At 38.8% G+C, this 21992-nt stretch overlaps 1 protein-coding gene across 1 annotated transcript in view; it reads right to left on the bottom strand.

The window, feature by feature from the left end:
* The window catches only part of LOC117596668 (uncharacterized), a 118285-nt gene that overhangs the window by 50479 nt on the left and 45814 nt on the right, over positions 1-21992 (bottom strand). The window contains exons 26-46 of the mRNA XM_053234882.1: positions 20191-20364; positions 18843-19019; positions 18504-18677; positions 17991-18164; positions 17287-17448; positions 15034-15207; positions 14693-14866; positions 14351-14518; positions 14021-14194; positions 11584-11757; positions 10416-10586; positions 9997-10170; positions 7566-7739; positions 6874-7047; positions 6506-6679; positions 6129-6302; positions 3253-3420; positions 2087-2260; positions 1350-1523; positions 894-1055; positions 462-635 (exon numbers count right to left, since the gene is read on the bottom strand). Coding sequence (XP_053090857.1) covers positions 462-635; positions 894-1055; positions 1350-1523; positions 2087-2260; positions 3253-3420; positions 6129-6302; positions 6506-6679; positions 6874-7047; positions 7566-7739; positions 9997-10170; positions 10416-10586; positions 11584-11757; positions 14021-14194; positions 14351-14518; positions 14693-14866; positions 15034-15207; positions 17287-17448; positions 17991-18164; positions 18504-18677; positions 18843-19019; positions 20191-20364 — 3618 coding nt within the window. The remainder of the gene's footprint in view (positions 1-461; positions 636-893; positions 1056-1349; positions 1524-2086; positions 2261-3252; positions 3421-6128; positions 6303-6505; positions 6680-6873; positions 7048-7565; positions 7740-9996; positions 10171-10415; positions 10587-11583; positions 11758-14020; positions 14195-14350; positions 14519-14692; positions 14867-15033; positions 15208-17286; positions 17449-17990; positions 18165-18503; positions 18678-18842; positions 19020-20190; positions 20365-21992) is intronic.

Genomic DNA, 21992 nt, shown 5'->3' on the forward strand with positions numbered 1-21992 from the left:
GTGGAAGGAGGTGTTGAGGATTGTAGTCCATGTTTGTAGGCCATGGTGCGTTCTGGGAAGTGGCATTCTTGGAGGATAACAGTGTTGGCATGACAGGTTGGTGTTTGTTGGTGAGAAATCCTGTCTAAGATCAACCTGAAAATTGTTTAGTTTTACTTTTCTGGTACCCTCACATTTAGCTATGTTGACACTACTATATATATGGTGGGGATGTAACAGTATTCAGGAACTTTGAAGTCTATTTGGTGCAGGAGGCCATTTCATCTATCATAGAAGCTCCACACAACAAATATGGAATAAAAACTTTAAAACTACATAGAAAAGCAGGGTAGAACTAAAATAAATAAATTAAACAAGTAAATTATTACTATATTTTTAATTAAGAAGAAGAAGAGGAAAATGTTTAAAAAGTAATAATTTACATAATTAGTAAACATTTATACATAAATGAAAATACTTACTTAATTTTCTGAAATTTACAGTGTGAGTCCTCCAGTAGAGCTGAGAGCTGCTTCACTCCCGAGTCTCCTGTTTTCTTCCTGCTCAGATCCAGCTCTTTTAGGAGTAAAGGGTTTTGATCTAAAACTGAATTTAGCCAAGTACAGGCCTCTTGTGCAGCAGGACTTTTCAACAAACTGAAAAACAAAATTGTAAATGTTGCTTTCAGAATAACAGACCAGTATTAACAAGATCTGTATGGAGAAACGCTGCTTTTGCTTATTTCAAAATGACTTCTTCTATTTCATATTAAATGCAAGTGGTTAATATGTGTAGTAGAATAAAAAACAGATAAAAATCAAATAAATGGTAAATTACAGTCAACTTTATCCAAACTGCCATAAACTATCAAAGTTCTTTGCACAATATTTATTTATTGCTTATAGAAGAATCACCTCAGTGTCTTTAGCTTTTGATCCTGTAGTAAATCAGTGAGCAGCTTCACTCCTGATGCTCCAGGGTCGTTCCCTCTGAGATCCAGCTCTATCAGGTGTGATGATTTCAGAGCTTCAGCCAGAGCAGCGTATCCTTCCTCTGTTATACTGCAGTCTGAAAGTCTAAATAAAAATATCTCAAAGAATAAGCAATAAAATTCACAAACATCTCATGACTCTAAATTGCATTTTAGGAAGCAATAAGGAATAAGAGGCTGTGTGGCACCCTGGAAATCATGGCATTCCTACTTATAGTAGTAGAAATATCATTTAAGTCCTGTTAAGTCCTGATTTTAATGTATTATTGACAAAATCATTATCACTGTTGTCTCTATTTAAGTTGCTACAAAAATTAAGCTAATGTTATTATTACTAGTAGCAACAATAGTGTTGCAATACAGGTTTATATCACTGTACCTTAATATCTTCAGATTACAGCATGGATTCTTGAGTCCTTCAGATAATTCCATGACACCTGGATTCTGTAGTCTGTTCTCACTCAAGTCCAACTCAGTTAGAAAACAGGCGTGTGAACTGAGAACTTCTGCCAGAGTTATACAGCTTTCCCTCTTTAGACCACATTTAATAAGCCTAAAAATCAGAAAAGCCACTATCTCAATGTGTTCAAGCAGACAATACATGTAATAAAAGTTCTATGTTTTATCTACATTTTTCTTCATTCTTAATTTATGTTTCTTGATTGATGCAAAAACAGCCAAAATTAGTTGTGTTGATGAAATAGTCACATAAACATTGAATGTCCTTGACTGAATATGAATAGTACTGTTATAGTATATTTACAATTTAATGTTTAGGCCATTACACCATCCATCCGACCATTAATTAATTCATTCATTCATTCATTTTCTGACTTTAATCTCTCCTGTGTGTGCTGGATCTGCCCTGGTGTCTCCGTCCAATGCGATGTGCTTACTACATCTCTAGCAGAAAGATGACCAGAAAGACAACAATCCATGTAATGTGCCCAAACCATCTTAACTGACTCCTCACAATTTAGAGTATTAATGAAACTTCACACAGACAGTTTAAGATCGAATCGGGGGCCCTGGGGCTGTAAGGTGGCAATGCTACCCGGTGCATCACTGTGTCACCCTTACATTTATTTAATAATAATGATAATTCAGTGTACACACATAAGTTTCTCAGTCCTGCAGTGTGAATCCTTCAGTAGAGCAGAGAGCTGCTTCACTCCTGAGTCTCCTTTAACTTTTCCACTCAGATTCAGATCCGTCTGCAGTAAGGGGTTTGTACCTAGAACTTTAGTCAGATTATCGCAGGCTTCCTCTGCTTCAGGACTTTTCACCAGTCTGCAAGAAGAGAGAGAAAATTGTCTTTAAAAGTTTTATCTTAACTATACCCTGCTAGGGTTATTATTCTGGTCTAATCAAAGAGCATTAATAACATTTATTTCATACACTATATGGCCAAAAGTATGTGGACACCTGATTGTCACACCTATGAGATTGTTGAACGTCCCATTCCAAAACCATGGGTAGTAATATGAAGTTGTGGCTATAACAGCCTCCACTCTTCAGTTAAGGCTTTCTACAGGATTTTGGAATGTGTCTGTGGGAATTTGTGCCCATTCAGTCGGAAAAGCATGAGGATGAGGAGGTCTGGCTCATATTCAATGCTCCAATTCATCCCAAATGAGGTCAGTGGGGCTGAGGTCAGGGCTCTGCACAGGCCACTGAAGTTCTTCCACGACAAACGCGTCAGAAACATCAGCACAACATCAGCTGCTGTTGCTTCTAGACGCTTAAATTTCCCAATAATAGCCCTTAAATTTAAGAGGGGCTAATCTAGCAGGACAGAAATTTCACAAATTGACTTGTGGCATAGATTGCATCCTATAACAGTGCCATGTTTAAAGTCACTGAACTCTTCAGTGCGACCCATTCTACTGCTGATATTTGTCTATGGAGATGCACGGCTATGCGCTTGATTGTATGTACCTGTTAGCAACGAGTGTGGTTAAAACACACATAAAGAATAATTAGGAGGGGTGACCACAGTTTTTCTCATATAGTGTACTTTTATAATTAACTTGTTTCTTCTCCTATATTCAAACATATTACAATAAATAATTTGTATGACAAGTAAGTAAATAATAACTAGTAATAACAAAAACAAGTAAATAATAAAACATCTATATTTACTTGCTTTCCTTATAAAACATTTCTTTACATTAACTATTATTTATAAATAGCTCATATAAATAGTAATAAAACACATTTACTTGTTAATAAATGCCCTTGGAAAACATGTCTTTACATTAATTGTTATAAAAATTGCTCACTTCAGTGTTGTTAGTTTACAGTCTGGATCCTGTAGTAAATCATCGAGAAGCTTCACTCCTGATGCTCCAGGGTCGTTCCCTCTGAGATCCAGCTCTATCAGGTGTGATGATTTCAGAGCTTCAGCCAGAGCAGCGTATCCTTCCTCTGTTATACTGCAGTCTGAAAGTCTAAAGAAAGTCTTGTGTCATGTATTAATTGTCCCTTATAAGTACCAGTAGGCAGAAGGTGTCATTGCATTTTGGGACTATTTGTGTATCATCCCACATGAAGAAGTAGTCATTTAAAAACTAGTTAATTTGCTTGATTTATTGTTGCAAGAGTATAAGCTGGAGAAATACCCAATATACAACAAACTTGGAAACAATGATCATGTGGTTTCTTGCCTTAAAAGACAAGGCAAAATGATTGAAAAAATGCAGTCTTTCTTCTGTTGCTGCTGAAGTTGGCACGCGGGATGGCTAATTTTTTGCTAAAAGGTCGGTCAATTAAATGGAGAATTGTGGCAGTAAAACAATAAGGCAAATGCTAAAATGGCTGGAATTCCAGCAAAAAATGGCTGGAATTATCAGTGGCATTGGCCGCTTGAATGATAATGCACAGCAGTGGACCTCGTACACGGATTGATTTGATTATTTTGTTCAGGCAAGTAGAATTGAAGGAGAGAGAAATGTGCTGATGTTGGGGCCAAAGACTTTCAATTTACTGCACCCCTTAGGTCACCTGGACAAGCCTGGCAGCAAATGCTATTGTGACTAACCTGTTGGCTTTATCACTGACGCCTCTAGTCACTGCGGAAAGTTTTTGATTCCACAACAGGAATCAAGAGGACGGGGAGTCTAGAGCAATATTTGTTGCTGCATTAAAAAGGCTAGCAGAAAATTGTGAATTCAACACTCTGCTAAATGATACAATCCCAGACAGACTTGTGTGCACTCATGCACTCACATTAGACAAGGCAATTGAAAGAAGCTTGTTCCCACTACCCCACACTGATGATTTGATCACTCAGCTAGCAGGAGGGCAAAGGTTCATTAAAATTGATTCAACCAAACTTATTTCCAAATGTATCTAGGGGGCTGCTCACAATAGTCACTCACAAGGGCTTATATAGGTACCATTGGTTACCATATGGGGTACCATATGGCCTCATCTCTTTTCCAGCAGGCAATAGATCAGATTTATTAGGAGTCCAGTGTTATTTGGATGACATTCCCATCACCAGGAGGAGGAGGAGCACTTGAGAAATGCCACACTATAGAGACTGAAGGAACAGGGACCCTGTAAATCTTCTTCCAGTCATCACTAGAATACTTGGGGCATGTGACTGACTTCCAGGGTTTGCACAAGGCTCCATCCAAGGTCAAGGCCTGCTGAATTATTATGGAGGAATAATTCCAAATGTTACATCTCATCTAAAGCCATTGCACCAGTGGTTTTGCCAAGATGAAGCACGGAAATGGACAGATCAGTGTACCAAGCATTTGCTCTAACAAAGACTGCTTTGCTAGAGTCCAAAGCCCTGATACATTTTGATCCATCCCCCAATGCCCAGTGAAGAAAAGAAACCCATTATGTTCGCATCACACATGCTCAATAAAGCAGAGAGCCACTATGCCCAGTTAAATCAAGAAGCCCTCGGTATCATATCAAGTGTTCTCAAATTTCACCAGTACCTGTTAGGAAGGAAATTTACCGTTCTAACAGATCTTGTAACAGTACCACATCTGCCCCGTTTCATCCATGGGACTGGCCAGACAACACATAGCAATGTGTTCATATTGATTTTACCAGGAGTTTCGAAGAGAAAATCTTTCTGGTAGCTGTTGATGTGCACACTAAGTGGCCAGAGATGGTTATAATGAGATCAATGCAACTGAGAAAAACACTGAGAATCTAGGTGAAATGTTCAGTCAGTTTGGCTTTCCAACATTTTGTAAGCAATAATGGTCTTCAGTTCATTGTTTACTTCAAGTTCCTTGAAGTAAATGTAGTAGAGCACCTTCGATTTACTCCCTACCACCCTTCTACTAATTGGTTAACAGAGAAATTTGTGCAGAGCATGAAGGATGCGCTAGCAACACAAGTTTCTCCTGCAACACTTCTCATGAAAATGCAGCTATGCCACCTAAGACAAAGATTCTTGTGCTTCGTCAGCAGCAAGCTCAAATAGAGAGGCGTAGACAAAGAGCAAAAGAAAGGGTCTTCCGATCTGGAGATCATGTGCTGCCATGTAACTACAGAAGTGGGCCAAAATAAGTTCCTGCAATGGTTATGACACAGACAGGCCCAGTGTCTTATAGTCCAGACTGCTGAGGATGAAGGCACACAAACCAGCCACTAAAAGGAGCAGCAGCACCTACAGAGACTCCTCCTATGATTTGCTCTGAACTGTCACAGCAGGACAGACCTAACCAGCCTACAGGTACCCGGACATGTCACCTGTCCAAAATACTGATTGCTGAAGGCCACACTCTGCTGCATCCTTGCCAACACTTCCCACTACTCTTGTGTCAACTCCTGGACTAACAGTATCGGTGGAAGGGAACACTCGCCACTATCCTGCCAGAGAACAGTGTCCTCCAAATCAACTGAGTTTATGATAGGGACATACCCACAGGAATGGGGCAGAATAAACCCCAGGGTAATGTCAGGGTTTGGGGCAGTCTAACCTCATCCCTTCAGCTTAATACTTGTATAGTGTAAAGCTGGGTTTAGTTGAATGCATTACAGTCTGTGCACACAGCGCAGGGAAAAGCACTGTGATCTGAGGGAATTCGTAACACCCTTTATGTTCTTGAAGCTTTTTTTGCACTCTATATAAAAATCATAGGCTTTTATATTATGTAATTTTGAAATAGCAGAAGCAGAACCTCACCTCAGTATCTGCAGGTTACAGGGCTGATGTTGCAGCAGTGCACAAAGCTTCTGCACTCCAGAGTTTCCAAATTTATTCTCACTCAGATCCAGCTCTCGTATGTGCTCAGGATTAGATTGAAAAGAGGAAGTCAAAGTAGAACAGCCTTCTTTTGTAATACCACAGTCCTTCAGCCTAAAGATAACAGGCAATAGTTTAAAGAAAACAGCCACTTTATACAGCTTTTTTATCCTGAGGTTCATTTGATCAATGATTTCACATGAATCATCTATTGGTCATTTTTACCAAAACAATAGTGTACAATAATCAGATTTTATTTGATGCCTGGAAGTAAGAATTATAATTTTACATTTAAAAATTAACATTCTAATACATACATGAATTTCTTAGGTCTGCAGTGTGATTCCTCCAGTAGAGCAGAGAGCTGCTTCATTCCTGATTCTCCAAGTATTCTTCCACTGACATTCAAATCCGTCTGAAGTAAAGGGTTTGTACCCAGAACTGTAGTCAGAAAATCACAGGCCTTCTCTGCCTCAGCACTTCTCAACAGCCTGCAGTGAGGAAACAAAAACAGATTACATTTATTAGCAAATTCATTTTATTTTACCTTTAGCCTTTATTTTATTCCTAGTACTCCAGGCAGACTCAGTCAGTTGTATTTGGTTAGTGCAGTGTACTGAAGTAGACTTTATATTGAAGTAATTATTCCCAACTCATAAAATTAAAGTATACATTTATTGTTCACCTCAGTGTCTCCAGTTTACAGTTTGAATCCTGTAGTAAATCAGTGAGCAGCTTCACTCCTGATTCTCCAGGGTCATTCCCTCTGAGATCCACCTCTATCAGGTGTGATGGGTTTGATTTCAGAGCTTCAGCCAGAGCAGCGTATCCTTCACCTGTTATACTACAGTCTGAAAGTCTAGGGGAATAAACATCTGTTATTATTTAATCAATACAAAGATCACAGCATGAAATGTAATATTTTCTGTTTGACAGGATTTATTTGGTTATTTTCTCCAGCGTAATTCCATATTACACACAGCACATTGCCCAACATTTGCTTTCTTCCTTGTACCTGCTGCGTTTGATTTCTACTTGAGTATACTTATGACTGTGTGTGTCTCTGTGGTACATTTTTCATTTACTCCTTTGTCATTTGAATTATACAGACCCATTAAAAGGCTTTTTTTTTACATAATCACTGTTTCAGTTTTTTTGTTTGATAGAATGGACGCATAATGATGCAGAATCAGAATTAAAATGAAAATATTATGTGTTCTATGAGTTTGAACATGTATATTTTATCCAACTGTCTAACCAAAAAGCTGAAATTCCAAACACTTTATTCATTGTTCATCTGTGGTGTAAGGCCATAACCTTAACCTACCTAAGCACTACAAACTGGTAAAGTCTTTTTAATAGGAGAGATGAACTGACCTCAGTTTCTTCAGTTTACAGTTTGGACTCTTCAGTCCAGCACAAAGCAGCTTCACTCCTGAGTCCTGCAGAGGATTACTGCTCAGATCCACCTCAGTCAGCTTGGAGGATTCTGAGCTGAGAACTGTGTGTAAAGCCGAGCAGCTTCTCTCTGTCAGGTTACACTCACTGAGCCTGAAAGTAGAAAATGAAAGTGTTCTCCTACTGTAGTACTGAATCTAGCATCCATTGAGGCATCCAGAGATGGACCTGCTCCAGACGGTTTCTGCCTCGTGAGGATCTGGGTATTCAAAGCAACGCTGCCAACCCTATGTGGACTTTGAGGACTTTGAGGAAGACAACAACCTACATGACTATAAATAAATACAGAAAGGACATTGTTCATATCACACTCTCCAGTGTCACCCAAATGAGGATGGGTTCCCTTTTGAGTCTGGTTCCTCTCAAGGTTTCTTCCTCATATCATCTAAGGGAGTTTTTCCTTGCCACAGTCGCCTCAGTCGCCTCAGGCTTGCTCACTAGGGATAATTCTGTCTAAGATCTAGGACTGTTTGCATGTTTTTGTTTCTGTTTGCATGCTTTTTGTTTCTTATGTTCTGTAAAGCTGCTTTGAGACAATGTTCATTGTTAAAAGCCCTATACAAATAAAATTGAATTGAATTGAATTGAATCTGTAGAGAAATTTGATTGCTTTTGATTTAATTTTTGCCTACTGGATTTACTGGGTACATCAAAACTGAGTGAACAGACCCAAGACCCCAGGAGGCTGTTCAGAGTGGCAGTCAATAGCCACCATGGCTGAGGGGTCTAATCATCTCCAAGTTACACCTGAGGAATTCCTCACTTCTATCTCAGGAACCTCCATCTGCCTTTCTGAGTTGATGCTGAACAATTTTTCCTAATCAACATTAGTGTTTATTCAGACTATGCTAATCTGTATAAATAATTGCTATAGGTTTGCTTAATGATGCTTAATAATACTGTTTTAATGCTTAATATTACTAAACTGTTAGAACTAGGAATGCATCAATACCATTTTTTTTTTGCTAGGAGTCCATATTTTTGCTAGGAGTGGTATTTTGCAATACAGATTCCTTTACCAGATGCGTCTCTGCTGCATTTATGTACGAGATACTAGCATAAGCAAAAATGAGCAAAAACACAGTTGCATTTGAATCCTTTTCAGCAACTCCAGCATTGTGTTATCACCTACAGATGTGGCCACTGAGAATGCACGTCAAAGGAAAAGGGATCTTGCAATTTCATGTGGTATCGCTCAGGATCACGCGCATGCTGCGGGCACAGGAAAGACAAGACCAGTAGGGGGTAGTTATGTTTCATTTGAACAAACACGGCCTGCTAGCAGATACAGTAGTTCTGCCAGGACATATACTGTATAGAACATATACTCTTTTTCCAACCAAACGATACTGTTCCTTGTACTGAAGCCCACGATCTGCTTGTGCTTGGCCTGCAGATCTGTGAACCTCTCTCAGAACCGTTCTGCAACAAGCAGCAGAGCACATTAAACATCATCGAGCTTACTGTGTGTTGAGCTACAGTATGGTGTTCCATGCCCCACCTGGTGGATATTGTGTGAAGCACAACAAATTAATATAAATTATGAGAAGAGTGCCTGCAGGGTGCCACGTGATCACACGTGATGAATCGCGTGAAACCACGTGAAAAAAACATGCATTCTTAAAGGCCAAGCTGTATGAGTGGGAAAATTTCTTAGCTACATTACTGGCATCAGAATCCCTCATCAATGACCTATAGCAGGTCATCGTAAAGAACACACTTTTTTATGTGCTGTAAGAATTACTGTGGAAGCGGGGGAGTGTCCGAATGTGATTGGAGGGCGGACCCAGAGAAGGTGAGTGGTAGGCAATGCAAACCTGTGGGGAATTCTACTAACAAGAGTTCTGTGTTGCAGTCAGCAGAGGCGAGGAGAAAAAGGAGTGAGATGAGTGTGTCTGGGGACCGGGGAACCAGTTTTTTCTTTTTCTTTCTCCTCTCTCACCCTGTTACTGTCTCTGAGTTGACTAATCAGTTGGAGAGAGGGATAAAGGAGCAGCTGGAGACACCAAGGGGGAGAGAGAGATGCACGCGTGTTTTGTGTTTGTGGTTTATGTTATGTTTGATGTTTATGATTAAATGTTGCGTTTACGTTCACTCGGTTCCTGCCTCCTCCTTGCCCTTCTTTGATGTTTGCTACAATTATGTATGCTGACTTTTATGTTTAAGATTTTTTTTTTGTTTTATTAGATTACTTGTCTTGTAGAACGATGCTGTAGTTCTACCTTTTGGAACTTTGGCACACATACTTTTGGCCATGTAGTGTACAAGCAAACATTCATTTATTTTACAGCGCATGCCACTGTTAGAAAAAAAATGCAGCTGATGCTGGTACATAAATCATAATACTTACTTAATTTTCTGAAATTTACAGTGTGAGTCTTCCAGTAGAGCCGAGAGCTTCTCCACTCCTGAGTCTCCTGTTTTCTTCCTGCTCAGATCCAGATCTTTCAGGATTAAAGGGTTTGTACCTACAACTGAAGTTAGCCAAGTACAGGCCTCTTGTGCAGCAGGGCTTTTCAACAAACTGCAAATAATAATAAATAGATCGACAGATGGACTAATGTAATGCATGCTTTGAGATAATTCCAGAATAATAGACCATTATTAGCAAGACGAATATGGAGAAGTGCTGTTGTTTCTCTTTAATTTTATATGAAATTATATGTAGAAAACTGGTAAAACAATTCAGGCCAGTCAAATAAATAATGCATCTATTATCAACTTTAATTTGTGTAGTATTTATATAATGTTTCCTTATAGAAGAATCACCTCAGTGTCAGTGTGTAATATCGATGATTTAAATCAGTGAGCAGCTTCACTCCTGTTTCTCCAGGGTCGTTCCCTCTGAGATCCAGCTCTCTCAGGTGTGATGAAGGGTTCAATCTCAGAGCTTCAGCGAGAGCAATGTATCCTTCCTCTGTTATACTACAGTCTGAAAGTCTGGACAATATAGAATATAGAACAAAATAAGCAGTCATCTGGCCTGGCCCACGAGGAAATGTGCTTCTAAAGAAGGATAAACAATCAACATGTTTTTATTGCGATAAATCTATTAGAATTACAAAAAAATATTCAAAAACATATAGCTATAAAATATCTGATAACAAGAGTAGTGTGCAAAAGCCTTAGGTACATGGAAACAAATGCTGTAAAGGAAAGATGGATTAAAAAAAAATGAAAACAAAAAACATTTCTACATATAAAAATAACTGTTCAGAGCAGCACAAATGAATAAACTGAAACCAATCAATATTTGCTGTGAGCACACTTTGCCTTTAAAATTGCCAAAACTTGTCTGAGGTTCACAGTTTTAAAAGAAAATTAAGTTGGTAAGTTTTTCCTGCATTGTGGAGAACCTGCCACATTTCTTCTGAAGATTTTGGCTTTATTACTTAATATTTTACTTTTCTTTAAAGGCATATAAACATTTCTCTGTAACACTGATTTTTCTTTTGAAAACTGCTTTGTTCTCTATTTCTTACACTTGACTGCTGCTACTTGCTGTATTAAGTCTCATAGCGCAAGTATCAGTGGCCCTTCCCCAGATATTAAACATTTCCCAAAGTGTGAAACAAAAAACGGATGCTTTAGAAGAGGTGCTCAAACATATTCTTGGTCTGGGCTGTAAAACTTCAACTACACACACTACCTAGCAAATGCATTTTAGGAGGAAAAAGAAGAGAAAATCTTTAAGAAAAGCAAGATCGCACAGGCTGATTAAGGGAGGCTTCAAGAAAAATGACCATAGCATACAGATGCATCTGATATATTAAGCTCTAAACTGGATTCTAAGATCAACAACTGATCACTCTGGAGCAGTGAAAGTGTGAAAAATACCGTCACCACTTGTTTTTCTGCACCACATATGTGGTCATTAAGTTGCTACAAGAATTAATCTTAAGTATTTCACTCCTTATGCATGTATATATTACTGTACCTCAACATCTTCAGTACACAGCGCGGAATCTTCAGTCCTTTAGATAATTCCAGAGCACCTGAAGTCTGTAGACTGTTCTCACTCAAGTCCAACTCAGTTAGAAAACAGGGGTGTGAACTGAGAACTTCAACCAGAGTTATACAGCTTTCCTTCGTTAGACCACATTTAATAATCCTAAAAAAATCACAGGAGCCACCACTTTATTGATTCAACCACACAATGCATGTAATGTAATAAAAGTCCTATGTTTTAACATTTTTTTTCTTATACTTAATTCATGTTTCTGTAGATGGAAATACAGGCAAAAGTATGTGCTGTGTTGATGAAATATTCACACAAATTTCCTCTATTGTATATGAATACCTCTGTTATTGTCACAGGCTCACCTAACAACCTCATCTTACAACACCAGTGGTCCCCATCAGCTAAGTACAAATTCACTTCCAGGATAGTTAGCTTGCCATATTCTCATCACTTCCTCATTTAGAGACATTATAAACACTAGTTTCCAGTTATTCTTTGTGAAGTCTTGCCTAGTTTACATTCTACCATTTAAAGTCTTTTGTTAATTCATGTTGGACATTCTAGTATTTTGAATCTCTGGACTGCTGTTTTCCCCTGGCCTTTTAGAGTAGTTTGCTTTCTTGTGTTATGACTTGTCCTGTTTTTCAGATTCAATAAGTCATGCATTTGGGCCACACCAATATTTCTCTGGAGGAGAGCCAAAGAAGGATCTGGGAGTACCTATTTCTCTACTGCACCCAGCTGGGTCATATGCGCTCCTCTCATTCTGTGGACATGTTCTTGGTGACAATTATTCCATATTCCAGAGTATGTGCTATGGACTGTTCCCGTTACAAATTTTCACCATCCCACTAACTCCACCATCCAGATCAGTATTCTGGACTGACTCCTCAGAGGAGCAGGAGGGATGGTTAGACAAACTCTTCCACTAAGTGTGAAAACTGGAACATACGGCAGCTACCACCCGGGGACCATGAAGCCTATTACATGCTTCCTCTGAGACACATGAAACCAGCCAACTGCAACAGAACCATGGACTCAAACTTGGCCTTAGAGTTACTGATTTTCATCCCAGCAGCATCCAAAAACATTGAAAGTTTGTCAAAGTGTGAAAAGTGAAAGTGTGTGTCTAAGGTTCACTTGGGATAGTTCCAAGAGAACATCATCTGTAAATAACATAGATATTACCTCTAGCCCTCCATAATGGACACCTCTTCATCACTGGCTGTTTCAGTCCATGAAAACCACAAAAAGGAGTGGTGACATACCCTTGACAGAGCCCGACACTCTCATTAATTGATTTCTACTCTCACTAAGCTCAAACAGATACAAAGTAGCAACCCAGCTACCCAGACTTGCCAGAACCTGCAAATAGCAGTTTGCTATTTCTTTTGAATTCAATTATCAACTGTCAGATGGATTCTCCTCCCCAAAACCCTGGCAGAGATTTTTCCCAAGAGGCTGAGTAGTGTGGTTCCCATATAACCATGTTTGTTGGTCCAAATAGAGTGGCCCAAGTTTCCATGCAACACTGGAGAGGCATGGTAACCACTCAACCCCAACTTTGACCAGTACCTTCAACATATCTCTGGGATTTCATTCCCCTGCAGCCTTTATGACACCCCTTCAGCCAGAATGAGGATTTCCGCCATAGTAACCTCAGCCTTAGAGATACACTACAAAACATTAGAGATTTTTGGCACTGCCTTCTGATGACTGGGCATGTCCACTGTGTTAAAGAGTTCCTCAAAGTGCTCCTTCTGTCGCTCAACAATATCTCCAGTAGAATTCAACACACCCAATATATGCTCAGGCAGAGCTTGTTCTTGGTCTCCTGAAGCTCACTTATGAGAAACCTTGTGTTTGAAGATTTTCATATTTATAACTTGTGGCTTGCATAAAGGTCTAATAAAATTTTACTACTCAGGCTAATATCCTGGAAGTGCTTCCTGCCAATAATGGCTCTTCAGATTTCTTTATCATTCCCAATATGAGCACTGTAAGAGCTCTCACAGGAACACTATAGAGTCAGTATGAGGTACCCTCTCGAGCATCTGCTCCATGTTTGCCGAGAATGGTGAATATTGTGAACTGCCATTTGATGCATTTGCATAAATAACAAAGAGATTCCTTCCTTAGACTTGAAATCTCATACAGTACAGTACAGTAGTACAATACTACAGAGACTACACCCGATCAAGAGATCTGGTACCAGAGCTTGCGAGTATGACTAATAATCTCTGGTCTAAACCTTTCCATCCCACACATTAAGACATCTCCCATGACATTCTATGTTACCAAAGCCATTTTCAACATAAAGGTCTTCAAAATAAGGTTAACATTTATTTATATAACAACAATGCTAATAATAATAATAATAATAATAATAGTAATAATAATTTAAAGTACACACATAAGTTTCTCAGGTCTGCAGTGTGAATCCTTCAGTAGAGCAGAGAGCTGCTTCACTCCTGAATCTCCTTTTATTTTTCCACTCAGATCAAGATCTCTCTGCAGTAAGGGGTTTGTATCTAAAACTTCAGTCAGATATTTACGGGCTTCCTCTGCTTCAGGACTTTTCACCAGTCTGCAACATGAGAAAAAATTCTCATTAATAGTTTTATATTAAAGATACCTCCCTATAGTATTTTGGTCTAATCAAATGTAATTAAAAACACATTTACTTGTTAATAAATTCCCTTGGAAAACAATCTGTTACATTAATTGTCATAAAATTGCTCACTTCATTGTTGTTAGTTTACAGTCTGGATCCTGTAGTAAATCAGTGAGCAGCTTCACTCCTGATGCTCCAGGGTCGTTCCCTCTGAGATCCAGCTCTATCAGGTGTGATGATTTCAGAGCTTCAGCCAGAGCAGCGTATCCTTCCTCTGTTATACTGCAGTCTGAAAGACTAAAGAGAGAACATTTGATGGCATTACTAATACTAATAATTACTAATAGTCTGATGTCTTATTAAAGCTTTATATCGTATTATTTTTAGTTCTACATGTAGCCTGTGTTTGCATTCTACATGTAAAGTCACAAGCTCTTATGTACATTTTAAATAGCAAAAGCAGAAACTCACCTCAGTATCTGCAGGTTACAGGGCTGATGTTGCAGCAGTGCACAAAGCTTCTGCACTCCAGAGTTTCCAAATTTATTCTCACTCAGATCCAGCTCTCCTATGTGTGCAGGATTTGAATGAAATGATGAAGTCAAAGCAGAACAGTGTTTTACTGTAATACCGCAGCTCTTCAGCCTAAAGATAACAGGCAACAGTGGAAAGAAAATCTTCATTTTAAGCAACATTTTATTCCGAGGTTTATCTGACAATGAATTTACATGTCACACACAAATAAAAAGTGTAATTCTATATATAAAAATAACATTGTAATGGATAAGTATGTATACATATAAGTGACACACATAAGTTTCTCAGTTCTGCAGTGTGAATCCTCCAGTAGAGCAGAGAGCTGCTTCACTCCTGAGTCTCCTTTTATTTTTCCACTCAGATCCAGTTCTCTCTGCAGTAAGGGGTTTTTACCCAGAATCTTAGTCAGGAAAACACAGGCCTTCTCTGCATCAGCACTTTTTAACAGTCTGCAGTGAGGGAACAGAAACAGATTACATTATTAGCAATTTCACACTTTATTTACCTTCAGCCTCCTTAATACTCCATTAGACGTCATGTTAAAGCATTCTGTACAGGAGATGGCATGAGAGCACATTTTCTTTTCTGATACCAAAACTGAAACCTTGAGTGTCAGATCATTTTTAACTACTAAGCTTTAAAATGATTCTTTAACTGACAGCAGACAGCAAGTATATTTACTGTTACTGGATTTTATCTTGATATTTTACTGGTAGTGCCACAATTGTACTGTTACACGTGTGGCTTATTTTCAGTGCCAACAGTCCAAAATCCACAATTAGTTATACTGATATTGTAATATGTGAACATTCACAGCCATAAACAGGAAATCAGGCAGTAAGTCACTGATAATTATAGGCAGAATGTCACCACTGTACAAAGCAGATCTTTCTTCTGGGAATGGTTTAACTCTTTAAAGACTGTTATAAACACTATAAAACATTTTCATGCTACATTCTGAAGTCTAGGTCTATAACTATGTGAGACTCTTGCCTTGTATCTTTTTGTCTATTTGCACTGCAATTTTTCCTAATTTGCAGTATGTGTTGTCTGGTGATTATCTTGTACATTACTCATGTTAAATATACACTAAATGACCACTTTATTAGGGACACCTGTACACGTCCTCATTCATGCTAATCTGTTTATTCATTCATCTTCAGTAAATGCTTTATATTGGTTAGGCTCCTGGATGAGATCAGGTTTTAAATTCTGATTAAACAGAACTGTATCTTTTCCTCCCAGTCTCTGCAGTGGTGCAGCAGGTAGTGTTGCTGCCTCACAGCTACAGGGTCCTGTGTTCAATCCTGTGCTTGAGTTACTGACTGTGTGAAGATTCTGTGCATGTTCTACCCATCTGTGTATGGGCTTTCTCTTGGTTTTCTGCCCCGACTGTTGCTGACTTCATTAATCAATATAATAAACTGCAAATTATATTGATTAATGAAATCAGCCACAGTTTTTCTATTGTCCAAGTTGTGAGTGAGGATGTTAATTTTAAGAAAATTTACATTGAGAATAACTTCAGATTTGTGATCAGAGACACCCAGGACAGAGCCAGACAGGTGAGTGATGTCCAAGCCACAATATAAAGTGTGTGCCCATGTACTGTATATTGAGTAGGATAGTAAGTCCACATGTTGATGAAAATCAAAGTGATTTAGTACAGACATGGATTCAGCAGTCACAGGGTAGACAGGAGAATTCATATGAACATTTACTTCCCCAACAAGGAGAATTTTAAAACAAATGGTAAAAGCTAAGTTGAGGAATTCAATAAACTCAGACAAAGTTTTGTGACAACTAAATAAATTCAAACGGGAATATTTCTAAGAAGCTAAATGACTTAAAATTCACAGTATGTAAATTCTTGAAGGCTGAAACTACTAAATGATATCACTCATATTAGGCTGGTGAAGTCAGAGGCAAACAGGAGATGGTGATTAATAAAAGCAAATTAATTCCAGCTCATAAAGGGAAGTATACTCTATATGGCCAAAAGTCTGCGAACACCGGACCATCACAGCTATATGTGCTTGTTGAACATTCCAGATTTATTCCTTCTTTGCTGTTATAATAAGCTCCACTCTTCTGCGAAGTCTTTCCACTAGATGTTGGAGCGTGGCTGTGGGGATTTGTGTTCATTCAGCTACAAGAGCATTAGTGAGGTCAGGCGCTGATGTTGGGATGTCGAGGAGGTCTGGGGTTCAGTCAGTGTTCCAGTTCATCCCAAAGGTGTTCAGTGGGGTTGAGGTCAGATCTCTGTGCAGGACACTTGAGTTCTTCCACTCCAACCTTCATACACCATGTCTTCATGGAGCTCGCTTTGTGCACAGGGGCATTGTCATGCTGGAACAGGTTTGGGCCTCTTAGTTCCAGTGAAGGGAAAATATAATGCTACAACATACAAAGACACTCTACACAATTGTGTGCTTCCAACTTTGTGGCAACAGTTTGAGGAAGAACCACATATGGGTGTGATGGTCAGGTGTCTACAAACTTTTGGCCATGTAGTGTATCTTGCTCACCTCAGTGTCTTTAGCTTTTGATCCTGTAGTAAATCAGTGAGCAGCTTCACTCCTGATGCTCCAGGGTCGTTCCCTCTGAGATCCAGCTCTATCAGGTGTGATGATTTCAGAGCTTCAGCCAGAGCAGTGTATCCTTCCCCTGTTATACTGCAGTCTGAAAGTCTAAAGAGCACAAATGTCTGTTATTATTTAATCACGAAAAAGCATAAAATCTAACATTTTCTGTTTGGTAGGATTTAGTTTGTATGGCTTTAATATATAAAATTTTGAATATCTAAATTCTCCATACAAACAAAAACCAAAGATTTTTATATTTAGCGTTTAGAGGTGATTTAGTTTTTTTTTTTTTTTTTTTTTACTGAATCTGTATAACAAATGGGCTAATTATGGACTCCACTTTGACATACATTTTTTACTTACTCACCTTGCACCTACTTTATTTGTTTGATTTCTATTTGAGTATACTTATAACTGTTTTTCTCTGTGGTCCTTTGTTAAATTCAGTTCCTTCATTGTTTAATGTATAAAAACACACTAAGGATCTTTATATATTCATTATCTCAGCTTTTGTTTGGTAGTTTGAATGCATATCAGAATCAGAATTAAAATGAAAAGGTAAGATTTTCTTTAAAAATTTAAGGTCTAAGGGAAATACATAAGCAACCCATTTGGTAAAATCCTCTTAACAGAAAAGATGATCTTACCTCAGTTTCTCCAGTTTACAGTTTGGACTCTTCAGTCCAGCACAAAGCAGCTTCACTCCTGAGTCCTGCAGAGGATTACTGCTCAGATCCACCTCAGTCAGCTTGGAGGATTCTGAGCTGAGAACTGTGTGTAAAACCGAGCAGCTTCTCTCTGTCAGGTTACACTCACTGAGCCTGAAAGTAGAAAATGAAAGTGTTCACCTATTGTAGTACTGAATCTGTAGAATAAGCTGATTGCTGTTGGTTAATATTTGTCTCCTGAAGTTTTGATCCTTGGTGAAATCAAAATTGATTGGACAGGCCCAAGACTCCAGGAGACCTGAGGAATTCATCACTTTCATCACAGGAACTTCCATCTGAATCTCAAAGATGATGCTAAATTTGCCCTACATAAGACCTCCACCTCACATGACTCACTAAGCAACAAAATTCCACCTACAGGACAGTTCTTCACAATATCTAATTCATTTCACAGTGCATGACTCTAGAAAGTACATACATCAAAGTACTTACTTAATTTTCTTAAATTTACAGTGTGAGTCTTCCAGTAGAGCCGAGAGCTTCTCCATTCCTGAGTCTCCTGCCTCCTTCCTGCTCAGATCCAGATCTCTTAGGAGTAAATGGTTTGTACCTACAACTGAGGTTAGCCAAGTACAGGCCTCTTGTGCAGCAGGACTTTTCAACAAACTGCAAAAACATAATAATAATAATAATAATAATAATAATAATAATAACGACTAGTAATGATTATCAAATTATTCAGTTTGCTCACAGTAACTCAAAGTTTTTTTTGCACAGTATTTATTTATGTTTAATATTTATAAAATTGTTTTTGCTTATTTGAAGAATTACCTAAGTATCTTCAGTTTGTAATTTTGATCGTTTTGTATATCAGTAAGCTTTTCCACTCCTGATTCTCCAGGGTCGTTCCCTTTGAGATCCAGCTCTATCAGGTGTGATGAGGGGTTTGATTTCAGAGCTTCAGCCAGAGCGGTGTATCCTTCCTCTGTTATACTGCAGTCTGAAAGTCTATACAAAAATAGTAAGTTAATTTCTTTAATTACGTACAAACATTTCCATAGATTAAAAAATTCAGCATCAGTGGCAATTTAAAAAAAAATATTCCCTGTTTTTCACCCTAATTTAGTCAATGTCAATTATCACCCATCAGAATTCTTTCCCCTATCACACAGCAACCAATCAAGGAGGGCGAAGGCTATCACATGCTTCCTCTGAGGCACATGGAGGAAGCTGAACACATCTTTCAAACTGCTGTTCATGCAACGTCAGGGGAATAGATTGAACGCTTTTCTGTTGTGCCACTTGGGGGCCCATCCAAGACAAATTCCAAGGCAAATTTTGTGGGGATTTATAACAGAGTTATAAATAGATAATGCTATTGTTAGTATAATTACACAAACTATTCTGTTAGATATTGCCTGGCAAACGTACTGCTGCAGTTTCATGATTTTTATTTTGATACCTGCTCTGCTTCCTATCACTGGTAACTCCCCTTCCTCTTCCAGTTCAGCTGGTAGGAAGTAAGCATATTTTCATATGTGATGTTTATCTATTCTATCTATTCTATTTTTTATACATTGGGTGTTGGAGTGGGGCGAGCAGCATTACAATTTGTAATTGTGTTTTTCTTTGTTTTGTGAGTAAAAGGGCAGCAGATTGCCATGCATGTTAATTTACTATTTTAACATATTGTGTTAGTGTATGTTTTATACAAACTCTAGCATGAGTTACAAGTAGCCCTTTTGGTTTAGCTCTGAATAGGAAGAGGTCTTGGAGCAGGACAAGCAGCATTACAATTTGTAATTGTGTTTTTCTCTGTTTTGTGAGTAAAAGGGCAGCAGATTTTAAAGTTTGGGTCGACCTCCACTTTTTTTTTAGGCAGACATAACACAACTCGTAGATAAAACCAGTCACACTGGGTACAGCTAGACCTTTTACACACACATGAGCTCACAGACACCCAAGATTGGCTAGTGTCACGGGTCACTGCGACTGATGGGAGAGAGTAATGCCTGTGTGGGTTTTGTCTTTATTTTGATTTTAATGTAATGCCTACATAACCACCATCACTGTGATCTGTATTCAAGTTGCTACAAAAAATAATATAACATCAGTAATAGCAGTAGTAGCAGTAGCAGTGATAGTATGGTACTGCTTATACAGGTTTATATTACTGTACCTTAATATCTTCAGATTACACCATGGATTCTTCAGTCCTTTAGATAATTCCATGACACCTGGATTCTGTAGGCTGTTCTCACTCAAGTCCAACTCAGTTAGAAAACAGGGGTCTGAACTGAGAACTTCTGCCAGAGTTATACAGCTTTCCCTCATTAGACCACATTTAATAAGCCTAAAAAGAAAAAAAATCAGAGGAGCCACCACTTTTCAGATGAGTTCAAACACACAATACATGTAATGTAATAAGAGTCCTGTGTTTCATCAACATTTTTTTCGCATTCTTAATTATTTTTTTCCTTAGATATAAATTCAGGCAAAACTATGAGTTGTGTTGACGAAATATTCACATAAAAATCTTATGTCCTCAAATGTACATTGTTACGTTCTGGGGTATGTTCGCGTGTTTTTTGTTCTCTACCCCTTTTCTCTCGCCCTCCCTCTCTTTCTCTCTCTCTCTGCAGCGGTCGCCCCATTGGATAACGTTCCTGTCTGTCTCAATTAACCCCGCTGATGTCATCGACCGTGACATCCAATCAACCTCTGACCCCGCCTATTTAAAACCCGCTGCCATTCATTCAGGAGAAGTCGTTGTTGTCCTGGTTACGTTAAACTAAAACGCTGTTGTGTCTCTGTTTGTTCTGTGTAAAGTTACGCTGCTTTACTGTGTTTGTCCTTGTATGTCATTTGTTCCATGTTTCCCCGCTTTGTGCTAGTCACGTGTTTGTATGGTAAATTTGTTGTTTGTTACCCTAGTTGTGACTCTGTTTGTGTTGGGGAAAAGGGGACAGGTAAGTACGTCACGTGACATACATGGTGCAGCACGCAGGAGGTCCGTTTGTATTAGACACACTAGGTTAGGAGCGAGCACCACCCTCTGTACTTTTGGTTTGGCTAGTTAGTGTAGGTAGTTAGAGCGTCCTGGACGCTGAAGATTTACTTTCTATCTTTGTTTGTAGTTAGGTTAGAGGGCTAAATAGGTAGATTGGTTTTGTTTTGTTCATTTCTTTGCTTTGGTGCCACTCGCGTCCCTTTTTCCCCTTTTGTGTCCTTCTCTGTATTACTGTAAATAGTTGTAAATATAACCACTCTCACCCGACACTACACACTTCACTTGTATGTTGATAAATAAATCACGTGGATTGTTTTTGCACTTCTGGTCACTGGTCCGTGATTACTCACACACCACTCATATTTTAATAATCCAGTAAGTGTTATTCCCCACGTACCCCCTAGACTAATTGGGGTTGTAACAACATGAATACTTATTAGTGTCACAGGCTCACCTAACAATATCACTCCACACCACCAGAGCTCCCCATTACCTGAGTACTACAATTATTTGATCAGGCCTTATGGACTTGCAAATACTCCCTCTCTGTTCCAATCCTATATAAGAAAACTACTCAAAGATACAGCTTGCTTAGGTGTCTGGGACACGCCGAAATCAGCGCTGGATTATATCACCCATCAGCCCCAGCATGTCACATGACCTTGTCACGTGTGTCTCACTGTGTACTCACACTTGTTTTGTTTTACCCCTAATCAGCACCCCTATTTAAATTCTAGCTTCTGAGTGTTTCTTGATGTCCATTGTTGTCATCTTCTTGTGTCATCGTGTATTTCACAGCCCCGGTTATTGTTTGTATACTCTTTGGTCTAGTTCTGATGTTTTCACAGTTTTGGTTTCTTACTGCATCTGCCACCTCATGCATTTCCTGACAGAAAGCTTGACCTATAAAATGGATGCAGCAAACCTTTGTCAGTGCATGTGACCCCAAGAGAAGCAGATCCAGGAGAATC

Source organism: Pangasianodon hypophthalmus, chromosome 6, assembly GCF_027358585.1.
Source record: "Pangasianodon hypophthalmus isolate fPanHyp1 chromosome 6, fPanHyp1.pri, whole genome shotgun sequence".
NCBI lineage: Eukaryota > Metazoa > Chordata > Actinopteri > Siluriformes > Pangasiidae > Pangasianodon > Pangasianodon hypophthalmus.